The 25,605-nt window shown below is 41.0% G+C and overlaps 1 protein-coding gene across 3 annotated transcripts in view; it reads right to left on the bottom strand.

Annotated features, from left to right (window-relative positions):
• LOC140204071 (plastin-3-like) overlaps positions 1–25,605 on the bottom strand; it is a 146,838-nt gene that overhangs the window by 63,937 nt on the left and 57,296 nt on the right. For all 3 annotated transcript variants that reach the window (XM_072270365.1, XM_072270366.1, XM_072270367.1), the window contains 2 exons: positions 14,339–14,449; positions 11,341–11,504 (listed from right to left, as the gene is read on the bottom strand). In XM_072270365.1, coding sequence (XP_072126466.1) covers positions 11,341–11,504; positions 14,339–14,405 — 231 coding nt within the window. In that variant the 5' untranslated portion in view covers positions 14,406–14,449. The remainder of the gene's footprint in view (positions 1–11,340; positions 11,505–14,338; positions 14,450–25,605) is intronic.

Below are 25,605 nucleotides of genomic sequence, written 5' to 3'. Positions count from 1 at the left end.
GACAGCGAAGTTAGGTGATTGCACACCAGCTGTGAGAAAGACGGTGCAGCCTTAGTCTCTCCCAAAATCCCAGCTAATGTTGGGAACGTGTCAAATATGCTCCTGTCTACTCACCGTCCCCACAGTTCCAGCTTGGCTTTGAAAGCAGGCACTTTATCTGCCAACTTGAAGACAGTTGTCATTCTCCCCTGTAGTGTCAAATTGAGTTAATTGAGCAGGTTGAAGATGTCACACAGATAAGCGAGTTTTGCTACTATCCACTCCTCATCACTGAAGTGTGCTGCCAGTGGTGACTTTTTCCTGAAAGAAATCTCTGTAGCTGCTCTCTTAACTCAAAAACTCTGGCCAGGGCTCTCCCCCTTGATAGCCACCTGACTTCAGTGTGTAAGAGAAAGCATTTGTACTCTGCATCCACTTCCTCGCAAAGCTGTGATTAAGGGCTGTTGCTTTGATGTGATTGATAACTCAACATGCTGTTAAGATCAGGTGACATTTTTCGGCTAGCCAGCATTTACCCTCTGCATGGCACAGTGTGTAGACTGGCATTCAGGAGCAACCTCTTTGACTCGGGTACTGAAACCAGACAGCTGTCTAGTCACAGCTGCAGTCCTGTCTGTGCATATTCCAACACAGAATGACCAGTCCAGTTTGCCTGACATGTAGTCATTCAAAGACTTGAATAGTTCTGCCCCAGTTGTGTTAGTTGGCAGCGGCAGTGCACACAACATATCCTCGTGCACGCTGTCTGGAAATATGTATCGCACATAAACCAGCAGTATTGCCTTGTTGTCGACATCGGTAGACTGGTTGCCCTTGATAGCATACCCTGGTGACTCCTTAAGCCATTCCAACAGCTGTGCTTCGATGCTCTCTGCTATGTCATCGATTCTCCTTGAAACTGTGGTAGCTGAAAGAGAAACCTGTGCCATCTTGTTAGCTGCAGCTTGTCCCAACAGTTCACGGCACCTGTCCTTGGCAGCAGGCAGAATCAATTCTTCACTAACAGTGAAAGGCTTCTTAGCCTTAGCAATACGGCTAGCCACTAAGTATGACGCTCTCACAGCAGCAGCACTGTGGAGGTGGTGGCTCTCAGCAGCAGCACTGTGGAGGTGGTGGCTCTCAGCACTTGCTTCTGTTCCGCTTGCTCATGTTTTTTCCACTCAAAAAACTCAACGGGTTTGTCTTTAAGTGCAGGGTGCTTGGACTCACGGTACCGAAGCAGCTTTGAGGGCTTCATTGCCTCTTTAGACGGCTGTCTCCACATATCACACACAGGGGGCTTGGAATGTGCAAGTCACTGGTCGCAATAAAGCCATATTTTATGTACGACGTCATATTTTCTGTTGAAGGAAGCTTTCTTTTTTTTGCAGTCTCTGTCTCAGCTGTCTCTGCGTATTCATCATCGTTAGGCCTTTTATGTCCTCTTCCAAAGAAATCCTTAAGCGACATTTGTTTTTTACTCATACTGGTTGATGACCTCCGGCATGGGTAATGACCACGTGTGCGTTCAAGCTCAACAGTGGTCGTGACAGGGAATGAGGAAAGGTGTAGCTGACCCATATCGCCAAATCATATCGTTTCCTCGCGGCCCGGCAGCACACGCTTTGTGGCCCGGAGGTTGGGGACCACTGCTTTAGAAAATATTTCCCTTGCACTGTAGATTGGCATAGAAGTGTTGAACAGAAGACAATGTTAAAGAATATGCAGAACATGTACGTAAATGTTTTCAAAAATATTCCAGATAAACTCTAGAAGTAAGGTTGCCTGTTTTAATAAATAAATGTTAATGTAAATAAGTTGTAACCTCGGTTAAAGGAAAACTTGTACAGTTACTTGAAGAGTTAAGTAAATTTGTGAGTGTTTTATAATTTTGTCTATAACAATTACAACATTAAAGGAATAAAGCTGTTAAGGGGAATTGTGTGAGAATTCCTAGCCCACTCCACTATAGACTCTGGGCAACTTTGTTTTAAAGGTACTGCAATAGCTGTTCCATACAAATTGAATGTTATTTAAACTTATCGTTTTGTTTTATATTTAACCAAATTGACAGGGACCAAATTTTGGCTAATCATTGCCAGATTAACTTCAGTTTAAAACTTCTCTGTAAACTTTGTTTTTTTAACGTTACTTGCTTTATACACACATGGCTCATGTGACCACTTGTGACAGATAATTTTTGTTTTGAACAGCATGGTTGTTCATTTACTATTAATTTATAATTTACTATTCTAAATGTATGGGTTTTTTCAGTTTTTTGATTCAACAAACATAGAAATGGGACGACAGGCACAGTAGGGGTAAAGCATGGCCATGTCTGCAAGGGGTATATTTTTGTTTGTAGTCAGCCTGGCCACTGGGCTTGAAAATGACCTCGGGCCAAGGCAACTTTGATCACAGTTTTCTCGGCCATTGCCACCAGCACCATTGATGACACAGTTTAAATAAATCTGTCCCAAACTCTATGATATTAATTCTGCCTGTTGTAAAATGCCATCCAATGTAAACCAGCGTGTAATTTTTCTTTGACAGCTTTTCTTCCCAATCTGACATCAGGGGAAAAAATGTAGTAAACAATCCTAGTGCTGTGTTGTGTGCATCTCATATGTGCATCTGAAGCAGCACACCACCTTCCCCTCCTGTTCTGCCCAAGCAGCTAATTCTTTTGCCATAACAAAAGTCTGCATCCTTGTAGCTGGTGCACTGAATCTTGTTATGCCTTTAGGAGTAGCACATGACAACGGATAATTATAGAAACTACTTGGGTTTCTCACCTCCTTGGATCTCTGATAAAACAAACTATGACCCTTTTCATGCTTTTCCAAGTACTTACTAGAATTGTGGTTATAAACTACGTGGCTCATATTAACGGGAAGGATGACATATCTAGAGGGAATAAACAAGTTGAGCCCTTTGCCAAAGCAGCAACAGCAGATCTTTATGGCCACGTAGCACTCCAGTGTGATCAGGCTGCCAATACAGAACTTTCCAAATTCTTTTGATGAACTAGTAAAATTACAGTGTGTTGCATCAGCAGCTGAAAAAATCTTTATGGACTAAAGCACACATAAAGGATGATGGGTATAATCAAAAATGAGAGCTTCTCAATCATAGCAATGAACGTAGCAACATCTGTATGAGTTACCAGAGACAGGATCCCAAAAGAGACCGTCGGTATCTGCTGCCGCTGAGCCCTCCCCAAGAAGGTCATTTGTACATCACGAAATCAACTTTAAACAGTTACTTAAATGTATGGGCTGTGATTATACACATTTTAGTTTGTTTGTTATCGCCATGAGTAAAAACTTATCCAACTCAGAGACATGATGCTGTAATTGTTACTGAATTTAATTATGAGAGTTTATTCTTAGGTTTTGGATCCCCGAAAAAAAAACTCCTGATAATAGTCCTCACTTTATGGGTAAAGTTATATAGGAATTAACAAATCTTACAGTGTAAGCATCATTTCACCTGCCCTTACTGCCTCCAATCTTACAGAGCAGTTGAAAGACAGAACCCCGTCGAAGCAGGTTAGGTACATCGCGTGACGACATCAGACTAAAGTAACTAAAGGTGCTTTCAGTGACCCTCTTGACAATGTGCTGAGCTACAAACTGCACAATTGTAAACTTCCACAGGAGATAATTTTGGATGCCCAGATGCTCATGCAATTGCCAGTCTCCTCTCCCTTTTTAATTAAACAGACTGATATCCATACTATGCGTGGAAGAACATTACATAATTGAATAGCACTTAAAGGTTCCCACCAACAGCTACTTGAAACCCAGAAGATGGTGCTGGCTGCAGAGAGCCACACCTACCAGCTGGGAGATTGGGTACTGGTGTGAGCCAACTGATGAAAGAACTGCTGATCACATATGCCACTTCAAAGGTCCAAGGAAAACTCGCATGGACACATACAACAGGAATTCTGCAGATGCTGGAAATTCAAGCAACAAACATCAAAGTTGCTGGTGAACGCAGCAGGCCAGGCAGCATCTCTAGGAAGAGGTGCAGTCGACCTTTCAGGCCGAGACCCTTTGTCAGGACTAACTGAAGGAAGAGTGAGTAAGAGATTTGAAAGTTGGAAGGGGAGGGGGAGATCCAAAATGATAGGAGAAGATGGGAGGGGGAGGGATGGAGCCAAGAGCTGGACAGGTGATAGGCAAAAGGGATACGAGAGGATCATGGGACAGGAGGTCCGGGAAGAAAGACAAGGGTGGGGGGGACCCAGAGGATGGGCAAGGGGTATAGTGAGAGGGACAGAGGGAGAAAAAGGAGAGTGAGAGAAAGAATGTGTGCATAAAAATAAGTAACAGATGGGGTACGAGGGGGCATTAGCGGAAGTTAGAGAAGTCGATGTTCATGCCATCGGGTTGGAGGCTACCCAGACGGAATATAAGGTGTTATTCCTCCAACCTGAGTGTGGCTTCATCTTTACAGTAGAGGAGGCCGTGGATAGACATGTCAGAATGGGAATGGGATGTGGAATTAAAATGTGTGGCCACTAGGAGATCCTGCTTTCTCTGGCGGACAGAGCGTAGGTGTTCAGCAAAGCGGACTCCCAGTCTGCGTTGGGTCTTGCCAATATATAAAAGGCCACATCGGGAGCACTGGACGCAGTATATCACCCCAGCCGACTCACAGGTGAAGTGTTGCCTCACCTGGAAGGACTGTTTGGGGCCCTGAATGGTGGTAAGGGAGGAAGTGTAAGGGCATGTGTAGCACTTGTTCCGCTTACACGAATAAGTGCCAGGAGGGAGATCAGTGGGGAGTGATGGGGGGGAACGAATGGACAAGGGAGTTGCGTAGGGAGTGATCCCTGCAGAATGCAGAGAGGGGGGGAGAGGGAAAGATGTGCTTAGTGGTGGGATCCCGTTGGAGGTGGCAGAAGTTATGGAAAATAGTATGTTGGACCCGGAGGCTGGTGGGGTGGTAGGTGAGGACCAGGGGAACCCTATTCCTAGTGGGGTGGCGGGAGGATGGAGTGAGAGCAGATGTACGTGAAATGGGGGAGATGCGTTTAAGAGCAGAGTTGATAGTGGAGGAAGGGAAGCACCTTTCTTTAAAAAAGGAAGATAGCTCCCTCGTCCTAGACTGAAAAGCCTCATCCTGAGAGCAGATGTGGCAGAGATGGAGGAATTGCGAGAAGGGGATGGTGTTTTTGCAAGAGACAGGGTGAGAAGAGGAATAGTCCAGATAGCTGTGAGACAAGAGACAGGGTGAGAAGAGGAATAGTCCAGATAGCTGTGAGACAAGAGACAGGGTGAGAAGAGGAATAGTCCAGATAGCTGTGAGCAAGAGACAGGGTGAGAAGAGGAATAGTCCAGACAGCTATGAGACACATGCCTCACATGTTAAGCCAACAGTGCCACTGGACCAGGAAACAGGCGGCCAGAAGAACCACGATGATAAGGATGGATGGATGGATTGAACTCTAGGTCTTTGCTATTTATCACCTTAAGTAATCTCGATGCATTAGAAGTTTTGGGAATCTGGACATCTATTTTCTGCCCAAGTGCAGAAGCATCTCATGACACTAATCTCCTAACACTTTTCTTCACCTCAGTTATGAATATGCATCACATACTAACTGATCAGATTGCTGGGTAGGCTGTAGAGAGGGCCTATACATTCAGAAGGCGGCTTGCCAATGTATTTATCATAGAGTGTATCATTCATAGTGTGTTTGATTCTGTGTTTTACTTTGATAATGAAACCAGAACTGCAGGGGAGCATGGAACTGCATTGACTGTCGCCAATATAATTTATTTGAGGGTTAGTATCAACCTACTTGCAATGATTGCACCTCCCCCCCCCCCAACTCCGAAGCTGCTTTATGGAGATAGGGGTGAAGTATGTTACCGTAAGCATCAAGAGACAGGACTAGACTTGGGTAACCGTATGTGTAATGTCTGTACTACCAGTGACCCTCTGAATCCCATTAACAGTACTTACTAGATATGTGGCCATCAGGCCTATTCCTGGCTGCCAGGGGCACCCCTTCTGAAATGCGATCTTTGGACTTAAGCAAAACCATGGTGGGGTTGTTGTTATAGGGTCTATGTAGCACCATAGATGTACCACCTGCTTACTCTCTCTCTACATGCTACTAACATCTTATTGTGTGGGGATGCCACCGAAGGACTACGGAGACTTGGTGTTTCTGGACTGTAGAGTTTCTGCTTTGGGGGCCAGACTGGCTTGTGAAAGCATTAACATGGCCCCAGCACGGCCGGATGATAAACTTCGCACTAGGCCATCAATGACATTACTGCTGAAATGCTAGCAATCCTCACTGTGGCCCTTCAAAATTAACCTGCACCAGATTTCTGTTGTCTGAGAGAGGTGGTAATTGTGCCATTATTAACCAGGAGTGTTGCATGCAAGCCCCTGATAGCAATAGCCAATTGTCCCTGATGAAACCGTCACAGAGTTTCAGAGCACTCTGCGCTATTTATGATTTATGTTGTCATCTATAGCAGTGGTCCCCAACCTCCGGGCCGCGAAGTATGCAGGGGTGCAGCAGTAGCCAGAACGCACCCAGCACATCTTCAAAAAAAAGCTGAAATAAACAAGCTAATTAATTAGGTGCTGCCCGGCACGTAAATGCCGGCCCAGATCATTGGTTGTCAGCTTGAAGTTTTGATGACTTTTAATACCTTCATTGTAAATGGCAATTGATCTTGCAAGTAAGGAATTCAAACATATATTTTTACCAAATAGTCAATATCCATAATTGAAAAGCCAATTCTGTATAAAAATGGCAGCTTTCTGTCCTAGCTTCAGAACAGTGTGGGTGATGGGACCATGCTGTTCTCCTTGTGCACAAGTAAAATTAAAATCTGTGTGGGTCGTAAGAGTGCATGTGTTCTGGGCTTGGGACCAGTCATATTAGCATTGATGATGACACTGAACTTCATTAGGAGATTAAGGAGATTTGATACTTCACCAAGGACTCTAGTAAATGTTTACAGATGGACCATGGAGCGCATTCTGACTAGCTGCATCATCATTTGGTATGACGACTCCAATGTGTTGGATTGAGAGAGGCTGAAGAGGGTTGTAGACTCAACCAACCATATCATGGGCACAAGCCTCCCCATAATCAAGGGCATCTTGAAAAGACAGTGCCTTGAGAAGGTGACTTCTATCACTAAAGACCCTCACTATCTGGGACATGCCCGCTTCTCATTTCTACTATAAACATGAAGACCCACAGCCAAAATTTTAGGAGCACCCTTCCCCTCCGCCATCAGATTATTGAATGGCCTGTGAGCACTACTTCACTATTCTTATTTTACAACATTTATTTTCTGAAAATTAGAATTTTTATCTCTTGCACTACAGTGCTGCAACAAAACAGCTGATGATATTGGATTTGCTGACCGTGAGGTTCTGAACTCAAATGAAGACATTCAGCCCTAACGGCTGGACATAAGTAGTCACAAGTAGTCTCACAAAACGGAGATTATACTGTAACTACCAAATATTCAAAGACTAGTTTACTTCCCTATTTATTCTCTCTAGGGAGTTTAGCTGCCACTATTCAGGCAGTGAGTCCCTCCTCCCATCGAGGAGAATATACTTCCAGCTAACAAAGTACTTTAATACAGTTCATTTATTTTCAGTGATACACAGTGATCCCAACAACATTAGTAAAACACATTTATAACTCATAGGATTTCCAAAACACAGGTACAATTCCTAAAAGCTAATAATGAACAAATCATCCGTTGCAGAAACCAAAGCCAGAGGAATGGATTCTAGTTCACCCCAGGTTTCTTCCTGCACTCCTAATATATCTGAACTGCTGTCTACATTTATACACTTGTTCTAACACTTGGTTGACTGAATATGTTTATGATATTTTCTCAGATATCCTTTTTACACAAAAGGTCTAAAAGCTTTTGGAGGCAGAGATCTCAGCTAATGCTGTAAAACTAACTTTCCTGAGTAGAAAGAACTTCCAACATTAATAGATTAGTTATTTGATATGTTAAATGATATTATTCATCTGCTCTGCAAGCTTCCTTGAACTAAACAGCTTGTCTATTTTTGAAAGACACCAAATTAAATAACCCATTGTCTTATATTGCCCCTCCCGAGTGGTTAGCTTCATGGTATGAGCCAGCAAGTCAGAGGTTCTAAACTGAGCTTGTCTGCAAAGCTGTGTTTTCAAACTTTAAACTGATTACTGCTTTCCATTTATATTTCAAGTGACAAATGACTTCCATTTTACGAGCAGAATCTAAATAAAGCAATACGAGTTCCACGTTTATTTACAACTGCTTGTGCTCTTACCAATGGCAGACTCAAAAACAGTTATCTTCCCCAAGCAGTAAGACTGATCAACACCTCCACCCACTAACTCTACCACTACTTTATTTCCTGTCAGTCACCTTATTTACAACCTAGCGTCACTTTATGGACATACAATCAATGTATACAAGCTATCTTATATATTTATAATTATTATTTTTATTATTGTGTTCCTTAACTATTTTGTGCTGCAACAGATCCAGAGTAATAATTGTCTTGTTCTCCTTTACCCTTGCGTACAGGAAATGACATTAAACAAGCTTGAATTTTGCTGTTTAGAAAGCAAGCTTTGCAAAACATGAGAAAGAAGCCTAGTGCCCAAGGAAGCGAATATCTATCACATCATATGTGTCAGTAATAATAAAGCTCATTCTCAAATTGATTAAACCCATCTTTCTCTGAAGGCTCCAATTTACTCAACCTAGTCCAATTTGGATTGAATTTAACATCTTGAAGCACCTTTAATAAAGCATTTGATAATTAACCCAGAAATGGAAGAGACAGCCTGTTGTATAACCGTTGTAGCCATTTCAAGATGCCTTATTTATGAAATTCCCAATAAATCAAGAACTCACTGCACAAGTCTCAGCTTGGGTATTGAGCTCAAAATCCCAAGACAGTGAGTCTCCCGTTCAAAAACCCACTAAAGTGGAAGTATATGTAAAAAAAAATTAATGGCAATTTTAAATTGATCACAAGAGTTACTGAATTTAATTGTATTTGATGCTACTTGATTGATGCCCTTCCAAATCCAGGATATTTGCTTCAGTGAACAGTTTAGGCATCTTATAGGAAGCACTGAAAACAACAATGTTCAAACTTGTGCAAGTAACAACTCTTTAAAGTTCTTCAAATAGTTATCTTGCATATTATGTCTGAACATGGAATACTAGACTCTAGAAACAAAATAAGAAGTTGAAAGATTAAGCCTGCATGAACCAGAATACACTTTGGGCACATGGCAAGAACTGTAAAATTATTGAAGTTTCTTCTTCAGCTCAGTGTAGTTGGAAGAGCACTGATAAACTCGAGAAAGCCTTCACATACTGGAGATCCAAAGCAACACACACAACTCAGCAGGTCATCAGCATCTATGGAAATGAATAAACAGTCGACATTTTGGGGCGGAGACCCTTCTTCAGGACTGGAAAGGAAGGGGGAAGATGCCAGAATGAAAAGGTGGGAAGGAGGATAGCTAGAAGGTGACACGTGAAGCCAAGTGGGTAGGAAAGAGAAAGGAATCGGATAGGAGAGGAAAGTGCGGAGAAAGGGAAGGAGGTCATAGGCAGGTGAAAAGAAGCAAGAGGTCAGAATGGGGAATAGAAGAAGGGGATGGGGAGGGATTTTTTTTACCAGAAGGAGAAATTGATATTCATACCATCAGTTTGGAGACTACACAGAGTGAACACAAGGCTTCATAGTGGCATAATAGGAGGCCATGGGCTGACGTGGGAATCAGAATTAAAACATTTGGCCACTAGTAAGTTCTGCTTATGGCAGATGGAGCATAGGTGCTCGACAAAGTGGTCCCCCAATTTGCGACGGTTCTCATCAAGTAGAGGAAGCTGCATCAGGACTATCAGGCACAATAGACAACCACACAGCCGATGTAGCACTTTGGCCGCTTGCAGTGATAAGTGCCGGGAGGGAGATTAGTGGGGAGGGATGAATGTACAAGGGAATCACGGAGGGAGTAATCTCTGCTGAAAGCTGTGGGGGGGGAGGGGGGGGAGAGAGAGGGGGTGAGAGAGAGGGGGTGAGAGAGAGGGGGTGAGAGAGAGGGGGTGAGAGGGAGGGGTGAGAGGGAGGGGTGAGAGGGAGGGGTGAGAGGGAGGGGTGAGAGGGAGGGGTGAGAGGGAGGGGTGAGAGGGAGGGGTGAGAGGGGACATTTGATTTCTATAATAATCAACCAACCTACCAATGGTTGGGAGCAACACGAATACATGCCATGGATCAGTTGATTTTGATATTGCAAGAAAGGAAAAACGCTGTATGATATCTTCAATACTGTGGTCATTGCTAGGTAAATACCAGAATTTGGACCCAAACCAAATTTCTACATCTTGTAATGGAATACAAACAGTAGGTTGTAACAGATTTGATTTCAGTTTTCCCCTAAAGTGATGCCTAAAAATTAGTCGTTGTCTGTTTTCTAAACCCACACTATAACAAAAAAAAATCTAGTAAGCCACTTGCACAATACAGGCATTCCAAGGACATGTTGCAGCCAAATAAAAACATGCAAGCAATGCTTAAAATGGAACAACCAAACCACAAACATGCAAAAATTGCTGTGAAAGATGAAAACAAGTCTTACTTCACAGAAAAAGTGAAAAATAATCAAAGAGGAAAATAATCAAAGCTGAAAAATCATGAAAAAAAAAACTCCTTTTAAAGTTATGGGTAGGTAAAGTACCCCCTGCTCAACAATATTAATTTGTTTCAACAGGCATTTACTGCATATATTTTCTTGAAAAGATATTATATTTTAATCAAAGCTGAAAAATTATTAAAGAAAAAAAAACTCCTTGAAATTATGGGTAGGTAAAGTACACCCCCCCGCCCCGCTCAACAATATTAATTTGTTGTACAGGTATTTATATATTTTCTTGAAAAGATATTATATTTTAAAGTCATGTATTAAATATCTGATCTTCCATAAGTGTTCAAGCTTCTTTGATCATTTTCAACTCATGCTAACACCTATTACCGATCATTATACATTCAAACACTGTTGCTTAGCTCATTATAACAGAGATTTACATTAACTCTGTCCATTGTTTCTTTTGCCATACATGTAGAAGGCCATGTGATACTACATTAAAACAAATCTGTTTTCAGTACTAAACGTTGAACTTAAACTCTAGCTTGTTTTAGAGGTGCTCTTCAAAGAGTGATTGGTGGATTCAAATCTATCCAATTGAGAAACATGTCCAGGAAGGAGCTAACGATGATGCTCTTCTACTGGGTTATTACAGGTTTCTATGCAGAAAGAACCACAAACACAAGGACACTTACAGAAACAAACTCATTAAAGCTGATCTTGCAATCTTTGTCTTTATCACCTTCACTCATTAAATTCTCAACGATTTCTCGTATTTTGTATCCTGGCAGCGAAACATTGGCTTCACGGAAAAGATCATGGAGTTCAGAGTCACTGATGTAGCCACTGCTGTTGAGATCTACCAAGAATAAAATGAAGCTTATTTAAAAATACATTCACAGAAATGCCATTTGCTATTAGAAGACTAAATCTGCCCATTATCATCCCTAATAATTTCTGCCCTTCTACTGCTAATACAAGGTTGATAATAATACAGGAAGTATTTTAAGTTAACATTTAAAGGTTTGTTGGTCTTCTGTGGGCTTGCATACTAAAATAGACAAGTAGGCCTCACTCAGCACATTTTATTTCCATTCAAACACCACACTGAACCGCTACATCTGGAAGTTGCTTTGCTGTGTCAGGAATTAAACAATTAAACAAGATTCAGCTGAAGCTGATGAGCAAAGTTTGGCATGTTTGCTTTATCATCAAAAGAAACTGTAAATATAATAGAAATTCTTTCAAAAAGTGTGAAGTATATATATTAAATGCAGAAAAACCTTGCATTAGAGAATCAGAGGGTACCTCAAAATTTTGGAAAGCCATTATTTAACTTTAATAATAAGCAAGAGTAACTTAGCACTTTCAGGCTCAACAGTAATATTGCAGAAAACCCCTTCACTACACATATTCCCTAAAAAAATAGTTGAGGACAAAATAGAGGAAACAGTGGGCGAAGTGAAGAATTAAACAAAGGCTGCTGATATTATGTACTCACATTTTGCAGTTTATTTGTGAATTAATTATCAAATTAGCTAAGGAACATTTTGCCTGACAAGTGTACTCCTTGCTTCCTTTCATGCTAATCAGAATAAATCACAGAATAATCACAGTTTCAGCTCTTGTAAGAAACCTCTGCAAATGTGGTCACGCACATCAACTGGAAATCTATTAACACAGAAAATGTGCCATCCAAACAAACATTTTTAAAATTGTGTGCTAGGCCGCAAACATACACAAAGTGATGTATAACATCACATCTGCAACTTATCTTGCATTACAATTAATATATGAAAATCAAATTCCATGAGACTTGGATGCTGCCAGCAGAAAAGTTCTTGACAGACATACAAGATTTAGGTGGAGGAAAAATAAAAATGTTACACCAAGGAATTTTAAACTGTCACAAGGCAGCAAGTCACACTGCACTTATGAAGAACAATTAAGCTGAGGATTCCTGAGCCAAAGACCAATTCCTAATAATATTTGGTGAGTCTAGGCAAAAATGTGCAAAAGAACAAGCAAGTGAGCATGACCAAGTGACAGATTTTACACTGGCCTACACCTAAGGTTATAGAACTTACATTGTCATTGGGCCATGAGGCAATATTGTTGTGAAAAACTAAAATATAATTTCTTTTTTCAGATGGTGAGACGAGGCTGAGGATTTTATGTTACAGATGGAAACACCACCCGATTTTTGCCTAGCAAAATCTAAAGGAAATTAATAATTACACGATGAAGACCGACAAGAATCACAGATATATGATTTAGAAGTTTGCAGTCAAAGAGTGACAACTGTCTGATTTTCACAATTCAAATGAATACAATGTAGAAATTTCAAACTCATCATTGTTTTATTGAAATTGGACAGGCAGGTCTATTTTCATTGGAAGAGAGGAAGCCACGAGGTGGCCTTAGAAGTTTACATAATCACGGGGGCATAGATAGGGTAGGTAAGGCACCAGGACGGACAAAACTAGAAGGCAAAGATTTAAGGTGAGGAGAAAAATTTAAAGAAGATTGAAAAGACAAGTTTCTTCACCAACACAGAAAGTGGTGAATATTTAGGACAAGCTGCCAGAGGAGGTCATGGAGGCAAATTCTATTACACCGTTTAAAAGGTATTTGGACAGGTACCTGTGCAGGAAAGGTGTAGAAGGAATATGAGACCTACAGTAGGCAAATGAAATTAGTACAATAAGCATTATGGTGGGCATGGATAAACTGGATTAATGAGCCTGTTTCTCTGCAGTATATTTCTTCAATCCCGCGAAACAGGTAGGATGGTGATGTGCTCAGATGCAACTACCTCTACAGAGCTAACCAAAGGTCTTATTGTCTTTTTTAAATACCTCTTTTACAACCATAAGTCACCACTGGACATTAAGGACTACAAGTACTGCAGGTCTACCACCCCCCGCCCCCCAGCAAGTTGCTTGTTGGCGGGGGAGCTGAACAGTGTAGACTGTGTTGCTGGTTGTTACAGAGAAGCATTGGAGTCGATGTACAGTCTAATAGTGAGTGATTGTCTTTGTTGTTTTTCTGTGTGATAACAAGACCCTGTTGGACATTAGTAATGTGAAATGCTGCAAGTCCAGTTCACTGGTTTATTGGTGGGAGCTGCGTGGCCTCAGTTGTAGTGAGGACTATTGCTGCAGTGTCACCTACTTGCAACCACCCAGGTGAGAGGCAGCGTCATTGCCTGGAGGCGGTGTGGTGCAGCATCCATGCTGGTGTATGTGCTGCCCTCCAGTGTTTGCTTGGTGGAAGACAGGTTTGGATTAAGTTCATTTGCAGTCTGCTGCAGAATTGTCATAAAGACCACATTTGTGGGACTCAGGGACTTGGGCTATATTATTTTTTTGTGTGACTGTATGTTTACTATAATCTTATATCTGCTGTATGTACTTTGTGCTGTGTATGACTGTTAGTACTGTGGTTTGCAACTTGGCCCCAGAGAGACGTTGTTTCATTTGGTTGTATTCATGGGTATTCACTCATGGTTGAATGACAATAAAACTTGAGTTTGATACTGGACACAGTAAGTGTTTGGAAAGAGCCAGTTTCTGATCATGTTTTATAGAGCCACATTGCACCATATGCCACTCATTGGATATTTCTCAACTCCTTGCCACATTGGACACAATTTGATTTGTACAAATTTTTACAGTAGGCAACAATACTCACCCACTTTTGTAAAAGCTTCTCTGAGCTCTTCCAGCTCATCTTTGGTGATCTGTGTAACAGTTTCCATTGCCTTTCCCACCTGCACAATTCGACCAGGTTACCGATGCAAAACTGGAAAGAAAAATCCTTAATAAGACACTGGAAATAGCAAAGCTCTCTTTTTCTTGGCTCACTGCATGTTGTGAAATAAATGTTTAGAAAATCTGTAACTATCCCTTTCAAGGTTGACTATGGCCACTGCCCCACTACCCAGGGAACAGTAAATTCTATGCAAAACAATGGCACATGCTGGCAGGTAAGGACTTGACAGTGACTTTTTTTTAAAAAAACTGCAGGTGCTGGTAATCTACAAAAAACAGAAACCTTTGGAAATTCTCTGTGGGTCAGGGCACATCCATGAAATAGAAACACAGATACCGTCTCACCTGCTGAGTATTTTGTGTTTTTAACTGAGCTGAACACATATTTCATGCTACAAGATTCAGGATGGCACAAAAAAAGAGCAAGCCTTACCAACAAGATTGCAATTTGCTGAAATATGCTTATTGCATTTGGCAGAATATATATCATTTGCCGTACACATCAAATTCAATGTCAAACATCAAAACATTCAACATCAACATCAAAATTAGCTTTGAATCTACAGGAGTATTCATGGCAACAAAAATTCTGGTAAGTGACTTTAAAGATTTATATTTTCATTATTAATTTCATAAGTTGTGGTGATTTGATCCTCAGGTCCATAAGGTGAAGGCATTCTAAGAGTGATCCAGGTTAGGAAACTCCACAATTTTAACAAAGAAATGAGAATAGGATACTGATGGGAGCCTGGAACTGGTGATAACAATTCATCTGCTATTCTTCAAGCTCTAGCTAGTACAGGTTTTGGTTCAAACAACTTTGGTGAATTAGTGCAGTAAATAAAAATTGCAATGGTAACAATTTCTGCACCACAATAGACTGGCATACAGAATCTGTGAATCCAAGCATGCTGTACCTTTCCAACCAGAATGAATGTTTAAAGAGTCTCTCTCTTCTTGCCCTTTGCAAACCACCTGAGGCTGGATTTCAAAGACATCACAAATAAAAATCGACTCCATCTTTCAACGCAATGCTGAAGTTTCCCAATCAGTCCTATTTATACTTTTGAGAAAAACTATATACATATAAGGAAATAATCTGTAACATACAACTACAGATATTTCAGTATTAACGCTTACCAAGATGCCTGGAATTTACAACTATCCCACAACAAGACATGCCAATACTTGGGCAAATTTCAATTATTTCACTTTACTAAGAGTCAATACACTGAGAACGCACTGTTAGTCTTTGAAAGAAAACTCAAAGCTGATGAACTGCATGCCAAAATAATATTCACGTTTACAGTTGAACTTAAGGATGCTTTAAGGTGCACTAGAGCCTATTCATGCCAGCGCTACAAGCAGTTTTCAGTGCTTAGCTTGGCACTGCAGAGTCAGTAAACAGATGCATGTTATTAAGCTAAGTGCATTGCCCAGTCTCTTTGAAATGTCAAGGAGTGAGGAAGGACAGAGGGTCATGGAATCTTTCTCAAATTTCTCTGAAGGCTTCCAATGCAACTAGAAACACATCCCTGCCTGTTGGTAAGTGGTGGGCAGTTAATTGGCGAGAGGATTATTCTGCCAATGCATGACTTCCATTGGTAGCCATAGGAAAACATTTGACTACACCTCAACTCACAGCTGCAGAGTAGCAGCTTACAGAGAAAGCAGCTCATATATATGCATTGCCACTTAGGGTTGCTGATAAATAGCTTCTGGGCAAATAGTTCATAATTTGTCAACACCCCACACACATTAAAGAATGATGAATAAAGTAGACAGAGTGCTCAGACAACACAACTCCAAACTGAGTTGAAACTTACTGAATCTGGTGCCTACATTCCTTGAGTCACCTCTTTGTGGACTGTGGGTTAGCAAAGAGGATGTGGAGAAAGATGCAAGGGCCTGTACTACAGTTCATCCTGAGTAGAGTGTGTTAGAGGACTTTCTGATCTATGATCTGTTTCCAGGGACACACACAGAGATGAACATCAAGTGCTGCTAGCAGAACATCAACTTGGTGAAGAACGCTTCTTGGTCTGCCTAAAGCTTGTTGGTCAGCTAGCACATCAAGATGCCCGTGGAAGAATGCTGCCAATCGGCACACACCAGGATGCAGGACCATGTACTGAGGGACAGACTGAAGCTTGATGGGAAAGGACTACTGGAGAGGGAGAGGCCGGGCTGGGGGAGGAAGCACCATCCCAGGGAGCCACGAGTGGCAGCAGTGCTATGGATGTGTAGGAATGTAAATCAGCAGCACTGCAAGCATTGACTTTGAGCATAAAGAATGAAAAGGCATTACAGAGTTTATTCTTACAAATATTTTTTAAAAAATGAATAAAGTTTTATTTGTTAAAACAGGGAAAAATACACTTTTCTTCGGTATTGAGCATCAGTAATTTCCCTCCTGCTGCATAATGCACAGTACTGTAATAATGGTACAAGCCAATCAGAAACTAGGTTGAGAATGAAAATAAAGACCATATGTACTGCTACAGGAGTGGGAGCTTAGCTGGTGTTCTAAGGATAACAGATTTCATTTTCTACCAAGGAACCATTAACTACTTCAGAGTTAAGGGATTTGCTCTGTATTATTACAGTACAGGGAATGCGTCTTTCCCATCCTCCTACTGAGCCCTAAGCACATGACTATTCTTCTAATACTTGCCTTGTAACTTATTATAGAGCAGATGCAACTTGGCATTACAGAAGTAGTCAGCAACTGGGAAAAAAAGAAGCATTTTATGTAAAGCAACTGAATTCCCCATTCTTGTGACCTCCGGTAAATTCCAAACTGCAGAGCAGCAGATGAATTGAGTGAATGAAAAATGGCCGAGTGGCCCTTTCAAAAGCGCAACTGCTGTGTACAGAGCCCATTGGAAGCCCAAGCCTCTCCAAACCAAACCAGAAAAATATGACTCAACTTCAGATGAACACTGCAGAATGATTTACATCTGTCACATGCATCCCACAAATGCTGTGCATGTCCTAATATGTGGAATGAAGGGAAGCTCCAGTTGCAATTTTGCAGGGCTTACAACCCATGCAATATGACCTCATTTTCACAACTTAAAACCAAAAATAGTAAATAAGAAATTAAATGTGTGCCAAAATATTGTGCTCAGCAAAATAATACTTTGCTTGGATCCTTTTGTTCACCTCCTTCATGACAAAACCACTGAGAGCATCTTCAACAGGCAGTACTTCAAAGAAGGTGGCATCCATCATTAAGGACCCTCACCGTCTGGGAATTATCTTCTTCTCGCTACTACCATCAGGCAGGAGGTACAGGAGCTTGAAAATTCACACTCACTGATTTAGGAACAGCTTCTTCTCATCATTCAATTTTTGAACGAGTCATGAACACCATCTTGTTATTCAAGCTCAAGTTCAGTCTGTTGTCATTCAGCTATACTCATGTATACCACCAAATGAAGGGTTCCTTTGGACCAAGGAACACAACAGTACATGCAACTCACACACGCAGCAGGAAGTAACATTACCACCAATAAATTAACAAATTTGTTTGTGCACACATCATACAGCATACAGAGTGCTGGAGGAACTCAGCAGGTCAGGCAGCACCAATGAAAATGAATTAACAGTTGACGCTCAGGCCGAGCCCCTTCATCAGGACTGGACAGGAAGGGAGGAGACAGCCAAATAAAAAAGTTGGAGGAGGGGATGGAGGACAAGCTAGAATGTGATAGGTGGGTGGTAAAGATACAGTAAAGGACTAGGGAAGAAGGTATTTAATAGGCGAGAAGTGCGGACAACAGGACAAAGGAAAAGAGGGGCAGCGGGGGAGGTGACAGGCAGTTGACGAGAGATGTCAGAGTGGGGAACAGAAGAAAAAGGGAGGCAGATTGAAACATTTTTTTTAAACCAGGAGAAACTGATATTCATGCCATCAGGTTGGAGGCCACCCAGGTAGAATATAAGGTGTTGCTTCTCCACCCGCACAGGAAGCCATGGAGCAACATGTTAGAATGGGAACGGAAATTGGAATTAACATGTTTGGCCACTGGGAAATTCAGCTTTTGGCAGATATAGTGGAAGTGTTTGACAAAACAGCCCCCCAACTTACAACGGGTCTCACCATTGTACTGGAGGCCGTATCAGGAGTACCGGATACAATAGAGGAACCTCAGCAGATTCGGAGGTGAAGCGCTGTTTCACCTGGAAGACCTGTTTGAGGCCCTAAATGGAGGTGAGGGAGGAGGTGAATGGGCAGGTGTAGCATTTCTGTCCCTTGCAGAAATATGTGCCAGGAGGAAAATTATTGGGGAGGGACAAATGGACAAAGGCATCACAGAGGGCACAATTCCTACAGAAAGCGGAGAGTTGGGGGAAGTAAAGACATGGTAGAATGTTGAAGACGGAAGAAGTTGCGGTGAATGTGTTGGATGCAGAGACTCATGGGATGGTAGGTCACAACAAAAGGAATTCTATCCCTGTTAAGGCTTCAGGAAGATGGGGTGAGCATGGATGTCTGGGAAATGGAGGACATATGGGAGAGGGCAGCATCAATGGTGGAGGAAGGGAAACCCTCTTTTTTGAAGGAGGAGGACATCCCTAATGTCCTGGAAAGGAAAGCCTCATCCTGGAAAAAAAAATGTAGTGGAGACAAAACGTATACTGAGGGACTGCTTTGTCAAGCACCTCTGCTCTAACTGCCACAAATGGAATTTCCTGGTGGCTAACCATTTTAATTCCGATCCCCATTCCGACATGTCAATCCATGGCCTCCTCTTCTGCCATGACGAGGCCACTCCAGGTTGGAGGAGCAACAACTAGGCAGCTCCAAGCTGACAGCATGAACATTGATTCTCCCTCCTATAACATTTTCTTTTCCCTCCCCTTTTCCATTTGTTCTATTCCCTACTCTAGCCTCTTACCTTTTCTTCTTACTTGCCTATCACCTCCCCCCGGTGTCCCTCCTTCTTCTCCTGTGGTCCACCCTTCTCTCCTATCAGATACCTTCTTCTGCAGCCCTTTATCTTTCCTACCCACCTGTCACATTCTAGCCTGTTCTCCAACCCTCCCCCCACCTTTTTATTCTGGTATCTTCCCCCTTCCTGTCCGGTCCTGACGAAGGGTCTTTGCCTGAAATATCGACAGTTTATTCAGTTCCATAGATGCTGCTTGTCCTGCTGAGTTCCTCTACCATTTTGTGTTGCTCTGGATTTCTAGCATCACATTTATGGTATCCTCAAACCACATTTCTGTCAGAATGAGCATGCCACAGTCCTTAAACGAACACTAATTCAGTCTCAAATGCAGGTAATCTAATTAATTGTCTAGTGATCAAACGTCTGAAAGCATATCAAAGGGAGAGTTGGCCTGAAGGGTTTTGCATTTAGTGTCATATGAATACCAGCACGCTAACGTGCTTTTCCCAAAACTAGTTTTTGTAATTTATACATTTTTATGCCTTTGCATTTATTGACTGTCACAAAACCACAAATTTCACATCCGATGTCAGTGGCAATAAATCTCATTCTGATCTGATTCCTCCTAAAATGCAACAGCGCAAGGAATTAAATTCAGATGGTGTTCACATCTTGAAAAAGCCAATGATCTTCAAGGCTGGAGGTGAGCATTTCACACAGACAAATCTGATTTGTTTGCAAAACTCAAATATGCACCAAATCAAGAACCACCATGAAAGGAAACTATGAGAAAGCAGAGGCCTGAATAACAAAACATAGACTGAATCACATTAATCTACTTATGTCTTCAGTTATGTACAATCTGAGTTTATACAACAGAATTGCTTTCGCTGGAAGATACAGCTTGTCCTTCAACAAAACACAAGAGGATAGATTTTTACTGGAGGTATATTTGAGAATTAATTTCTGTGCATGCAAGCACATACACGTAGTGCAGAGCTCCCCTTCATAACAGAGGTGGCGAACACAGAGTACTCGAGGAAGACATCTTGAAGGATCTATCCTGGACCAAGCACATAGATACAACCATCTCTACTTTCTTAGAAGTTTATGGAAATTCAGTATGTTGTTGAAGATGCTGACAAATGTGCAATATAAAGCATTCTGACTGGTTGCATCAGAGCACGGTATGGAAGTTCTGATACACAGGAACGCAAAAGTCTACAGAGAGGTGCCCTCAGCCAGTTTCAACACATGTGCAAGTCTCCCTGTCATCTCAAGAAGCGAACATCCATTATCAGGGACCCTTGCCAGTTCCCAATTTCATCAGGCAGGAGGTACAGTAGCCCGAAGACCCACATCTCAAAAGTTCAATAACAGCTCCTTCCCCACTACTTTCTTTCCTCTTACAATCTTGCACTAGGGCTGTTCTGTTTCTTTTGATGATATTCTGCACACATGTACTGCAAATTGTATGTAATTTATGCTAATTTAAGTTCAAGCTAATTTATGTTTGTGCAGCATTTCAACACTTATTGCAAAGGTGTGTCTGTTTCTGTCATATGTTGATGCTGAAAAACAAATTCTGGCCCTTATAACAAGTAGACTAGATTACTGCAATGCACTTTTACTGGCCTTCCAAAGCAATCTATTAACAAACAACAACTCATTCAGAACGCCGCTATTAAGACATTTAACTAAAACCAGGATGAGGGAACATATCACTCCTGTCTCAGCTACTCTGCATTAGCTTCCTGTCTTTTAGTGTTGATTTTAAAGTTCTCTTACTTGTTTTAAAGCTCTTAATGGTCTGGGGCCAGAATACATCACAGAATTGTTTTTGGTTTATAATCCTGCTTGAACTCTCAAGTTTCTTTTACACTTAAACAATCTCCCTCAAAAGATAATTGGCAGCTCAGCTTTTTTGAACTACACTAAACTGGAATTCAAAACCTAAAAATACAAAGGATGCAGGCTCAGTTGACACATTTAAATGCCAGCTCAAAACCTATTTATTTAACCTTGCTATTCACCAACATCTTTTTTGTCTTTTATTTTCATGTTTGCACTTTAGCCCATTGTTAAGCACTTTTAACTACAACATCTCTATGAAAACAGCTCTGTAAATAGATTATATTTGAAATCTACTGCAGTGCTGCAAAAGAACATTTTCATGCCATTTAAACGTGTCTGCACACACACGTGTACGTGTGTGTATAATCATGACAATAAACTTCAACTTGACATTCTTTACAAGGAAAACGGATTGAAGGAAGAACAGGACAAAAATGCCAGCTCTATCCAGAAGAAGAAATATCTGTAGTTACCTGAAAATTTTGTGCAAAATAAGTCATTCAGCCAAGTGAAACCCAAACTAAAACACGAGGAATTCTGCAGATGCTGGAATTTCAAGCAATATACATAAAAAATGCTGGTGAACGCAGCAGGCCAGGCAGCATCTATAGGAAGAGGTACAGTCGATGTTTCGGGCCGAGACCCTTCGTCAGGACTTCGTTAGTCATGCCTTGACAATGCTCGCTCTCATGGTAGCACGGATGTGATTCTTCTTGATTCACTCAAAGTAGAAATCTTGATAAAAAATGTTCTTCAGTCATACTGCTATCAGAGAATCATCCACTTTTTAAAGGTTTGTAGAAGTAATTGGTGATAAAAATCTATGTTACGTATTTCAATTCGGAAATGCAAGTCCACTTTTAAGGAACAATTTATCATAGGTGTAACAATGTTCTAGAAGGATTTAATATTAGTCAGCAATGACTCAAATTAAAAGAATATTTCTCTACATATTACAAAAGTAACTGAACTGACACAAACAGAAGAGTGTGGCACCTTCTTCACAAGTTTTCTTTTGAAACCCATTAAACCCCTGACTGGCCTAACGCTCTGGCTGAAACAATAGTTGAGAGCTTTCCAGTTGTTGCACATTTCACTTCTGCTGCACTGAACAAAATTTCCACATGGATTGGCATTACTTTAAATTGGGTTGAAGATTTTGTTTTCAGTTTTCCAATGGAGAATTCCCTTAGTCAATGGAATGACTATTTTTGCAGTTCTTTATTTGTTGAAACATTGAAGCAAGGATTGAGGTTTGGATGCTTCTGCTTTTCATACAACAGCTTCAGTCCTGAGACTCCCGAAATCATACAACTGGACACAATAAAATGGTAGATTACTAATTCTTAGGCAAAGGCTAGCAATACATGATTAGTACTCATTTACAAGATATGTTGTCAGAAAACCTGAGTAAAGTTGTGTACCATATCAAAAGCCATGCAAACACCCCTGTGAATGAGATGAACTATCTTAAGCTTATTGAGAGACATTGGAGGAGGGAGGAGAAGATGGCGGTGCAACGCAGTGCACGCGGCCATTCCGAATGATATCATATGTGTTAACTAGGATGCCGTGCACAATCCTGATTTGACAGAGACAGCCGTGAGAAGCACGGAGGAACACCTGGAGAAACTTTTGAAATGCCTGGTTCGCTGCCACTACTACTGTGCGATCGAGAATCTCCGGAGGGAAGGCCTCAAATCCTCGGCTTTGCCTACTGCCTGCTGTCGGGGCTGGGGTCGAAGCACTCGGCAGAGATGGTGTTCGGTGGCGGAGAGCTGGTCGGAGGCTCGGAGTTTTCGGACGGACTCGGAGTCGGACTGTGGTCAGATGCTTCCAGGATGCTGCATCAGCAAGCTTGCGGGGCTGGAGGTTCACCGTCTGCGTGAGATGACAGGACTTTCGAGAAACTTTGAGACTTTTTTACTGTGCCCATGGTCTGTTCTTTATCAAATTACGGTATTGCTTTGCACTGTTGTAACTATATGTTATACTTAGTGGTTTTTGTCAGTTTTTCAGTCGGTTTGTCATATGTTTCTGTGATATCATTCTGGAGAAACATTGTATCATTTCTTAATGCATGCATTACTAAATGACAATAAAAGAGGACTGTGTGTCCTCATAATCTAATCTAATATTGCCAGCTGACCTGATGAACTAACATGACAGAGACAGTGATTCAAACCTTCATCAAGGGAATAGCAGGAATTGTTTGTGTGGAAGAAGATTTTAAAGAAACTGGGAAGAGCTCGATGAGTTCTTTGAGCATCGGAGCAAAGAGAGCCCTTTCTAGCACTGCTATCTACCGGATTGGCTGGAGGAGTGATAATCTGTTCCCACGAGGAGTCTTTTATCTTGATGCTGATATCAGTAGGAAGAAGCTAGGTTAAAAATCTTCACTTTAAAAAGGTGGGGGGGGGTGATGGATACCCACTTTCTTATGTTTGCAAAGTTTGCTTTCTAAACACAAGGCAGCTGCCACTTGTAAGATCAAAAACAGATGTAAATAAACTTCTAACAGTTTTAGTTTTTGGTGGTAAAAGGAAGTTGTCAGTCTTAATGTTTTTTAAATCTAAATGGAAAGTAGCAATCAGCCTGAAATTAAAAAAGCATTCGCTATAGAACAACTTTGAAAATAGTTCTGTATATAAAAGATGCTCTGTCTGTAGCAAGTAGATGCTTGCTCAATGGACCTGCTTTATTACTACTAGAGATGCAGAATAAGACAATGGATAGCTTCAAACAGAAAATGTGACTTAAGTTGCTTCCTTCAAGGAAGCTTATAGAACAGAAGGATATTACCATTTAACATATCAATAACTGAAGTGTTTTTAATTGAAGGGGTTATTTACTCGGTGAAGTTAGGCTCACAGCACATACAGCATTAACTGAGATCTTATGTTTCCAAATTGCTTTCTAAAACATTTGTGTTAAAAGTATACCTGAAGAAATGACACATATGTGGCCCCCCAAGTTGGAAGAAACAGTATAAATATAGAGAGCAGTTCAGGCTTATTAGGAATGGGGTAAAGAACATCAAGAAACATGAAAGAAACAGAAGGTGAATGAGAACCCATCCCTCCAGCTTCGTTTTCTGCGATGGATGACTTGGTTGTCTGCATCATCTTCTTAGTTTATACAAGGATTGTGCCAGAAATCAATTGTCCTTTACACTTTATGAATAAGAAATGTTTAAGATAAAAATCCTCAGAGTTTTAAACGTATTTTAAGAGTGTTATTTGGATTTAAGTGTGTATCACTGAAAATAAATTAACTGTGTTTTAAACTACCTTGTTAGCTGGAAGGCAGAGGGGACCCACCACTATAATAGTGGGTATTGGCACCTAAACTGGCAGTGAAGAATAAACAGGGAAGTAAATTACTCTTTGTTGATTACAGTATAATCCCCCTTTTAGAGAGAGTACTCATGACTATTTATATCCGATAGGGCTCAAGGTCTTTGAGTTTAGAACTTTGCAGTCAGCGTACCCAGCACCATCACACTAGATTTCACAAGCTTCTTTATTCAAAACAATTAATAGACATAATCTGATGTCACATTATTTTTTATATAAATTTATGCTGGAAAGTTGTCATTCTAAGTCATGAGACACTTTAAATAGTGTACAAAGAATACGAAAATATTCCTGATGAGGAATAATTTCCAAAGGGAGTAGAGAGATCAGAAATAGATAGGTTAAAATACAAACTGTAAGCATTATAAAAGAATACAAAACTAGAGTAAAATTAGATGCCTAAAAAATACTCAATATGAAAACCAAAACACTATATGACCCTGCACTAACCAACTCTGCTCATTCCTGATCACTACATTTCATTCGTCTTCCATACATTGCCAAAATCATTTTCAGTTTTAAGACTTCACATTGTATGTCGAACTCACATTTTCCAAATACTGCTGAAAAATTAGGCTGAATTAACTAAAACTACTAAATCAAAAGGACTACTGGATATTATTTGATCTACATGAGATGCATCATCTTAAACTTGGCAAAATGCATACCATTTGTCTGCAAGAATATACAGAACAAACTTAAGAAAACAACTGAACAAAAAAAAGTCAGTAAGTTGGTCAAGTCCTTCAACACTTAGAAAATTGATGAACCCTTCATTGACCCAGACAACCTGATAACTGCCCAAGTATTTAAATCAATTGTTAACTCACCAGATCTGTTATTTGTAATAAGGAGAAAAATACAATTTCTAAAAAAAAAAGGCCTTCTTTACAAGTAACAGCTGGTGAATGCTTGCCCACACCTAACTGGCTCATTGTACAACATTCCTAGCTGCTGTGCACAGAATATTAAAATACACGTTACAATGCACCTAGGTCATTAAGACACTCCCTCGTCTGCTCAAAAAGGGAGCCACACCCTTTCCAGTGCTTTGGTCTCGCAATGCAAACTGCAACTTT

Source organism: Mobula birostris, chromosome 10 (genome assembly GCF_030028105.1).
Source record: "Mobula birostris isolate sMobBir1 chromosome 10, sMobBir1.hap1, whole genome shotgun sequence".
In the NCBI taxonomy this organism is placed as follows: domain Eukaryota; kingdom Metazoa; phylum Chordata; class Chondrichthyes; order Myliobatiformes; family Myliobatidae; genus Mobula; species Mobula birostris.
Note: the sequence above shows the minus strand (reverse complement) of the source record. Positions and strands in the feature narration are given on the sequence as shown.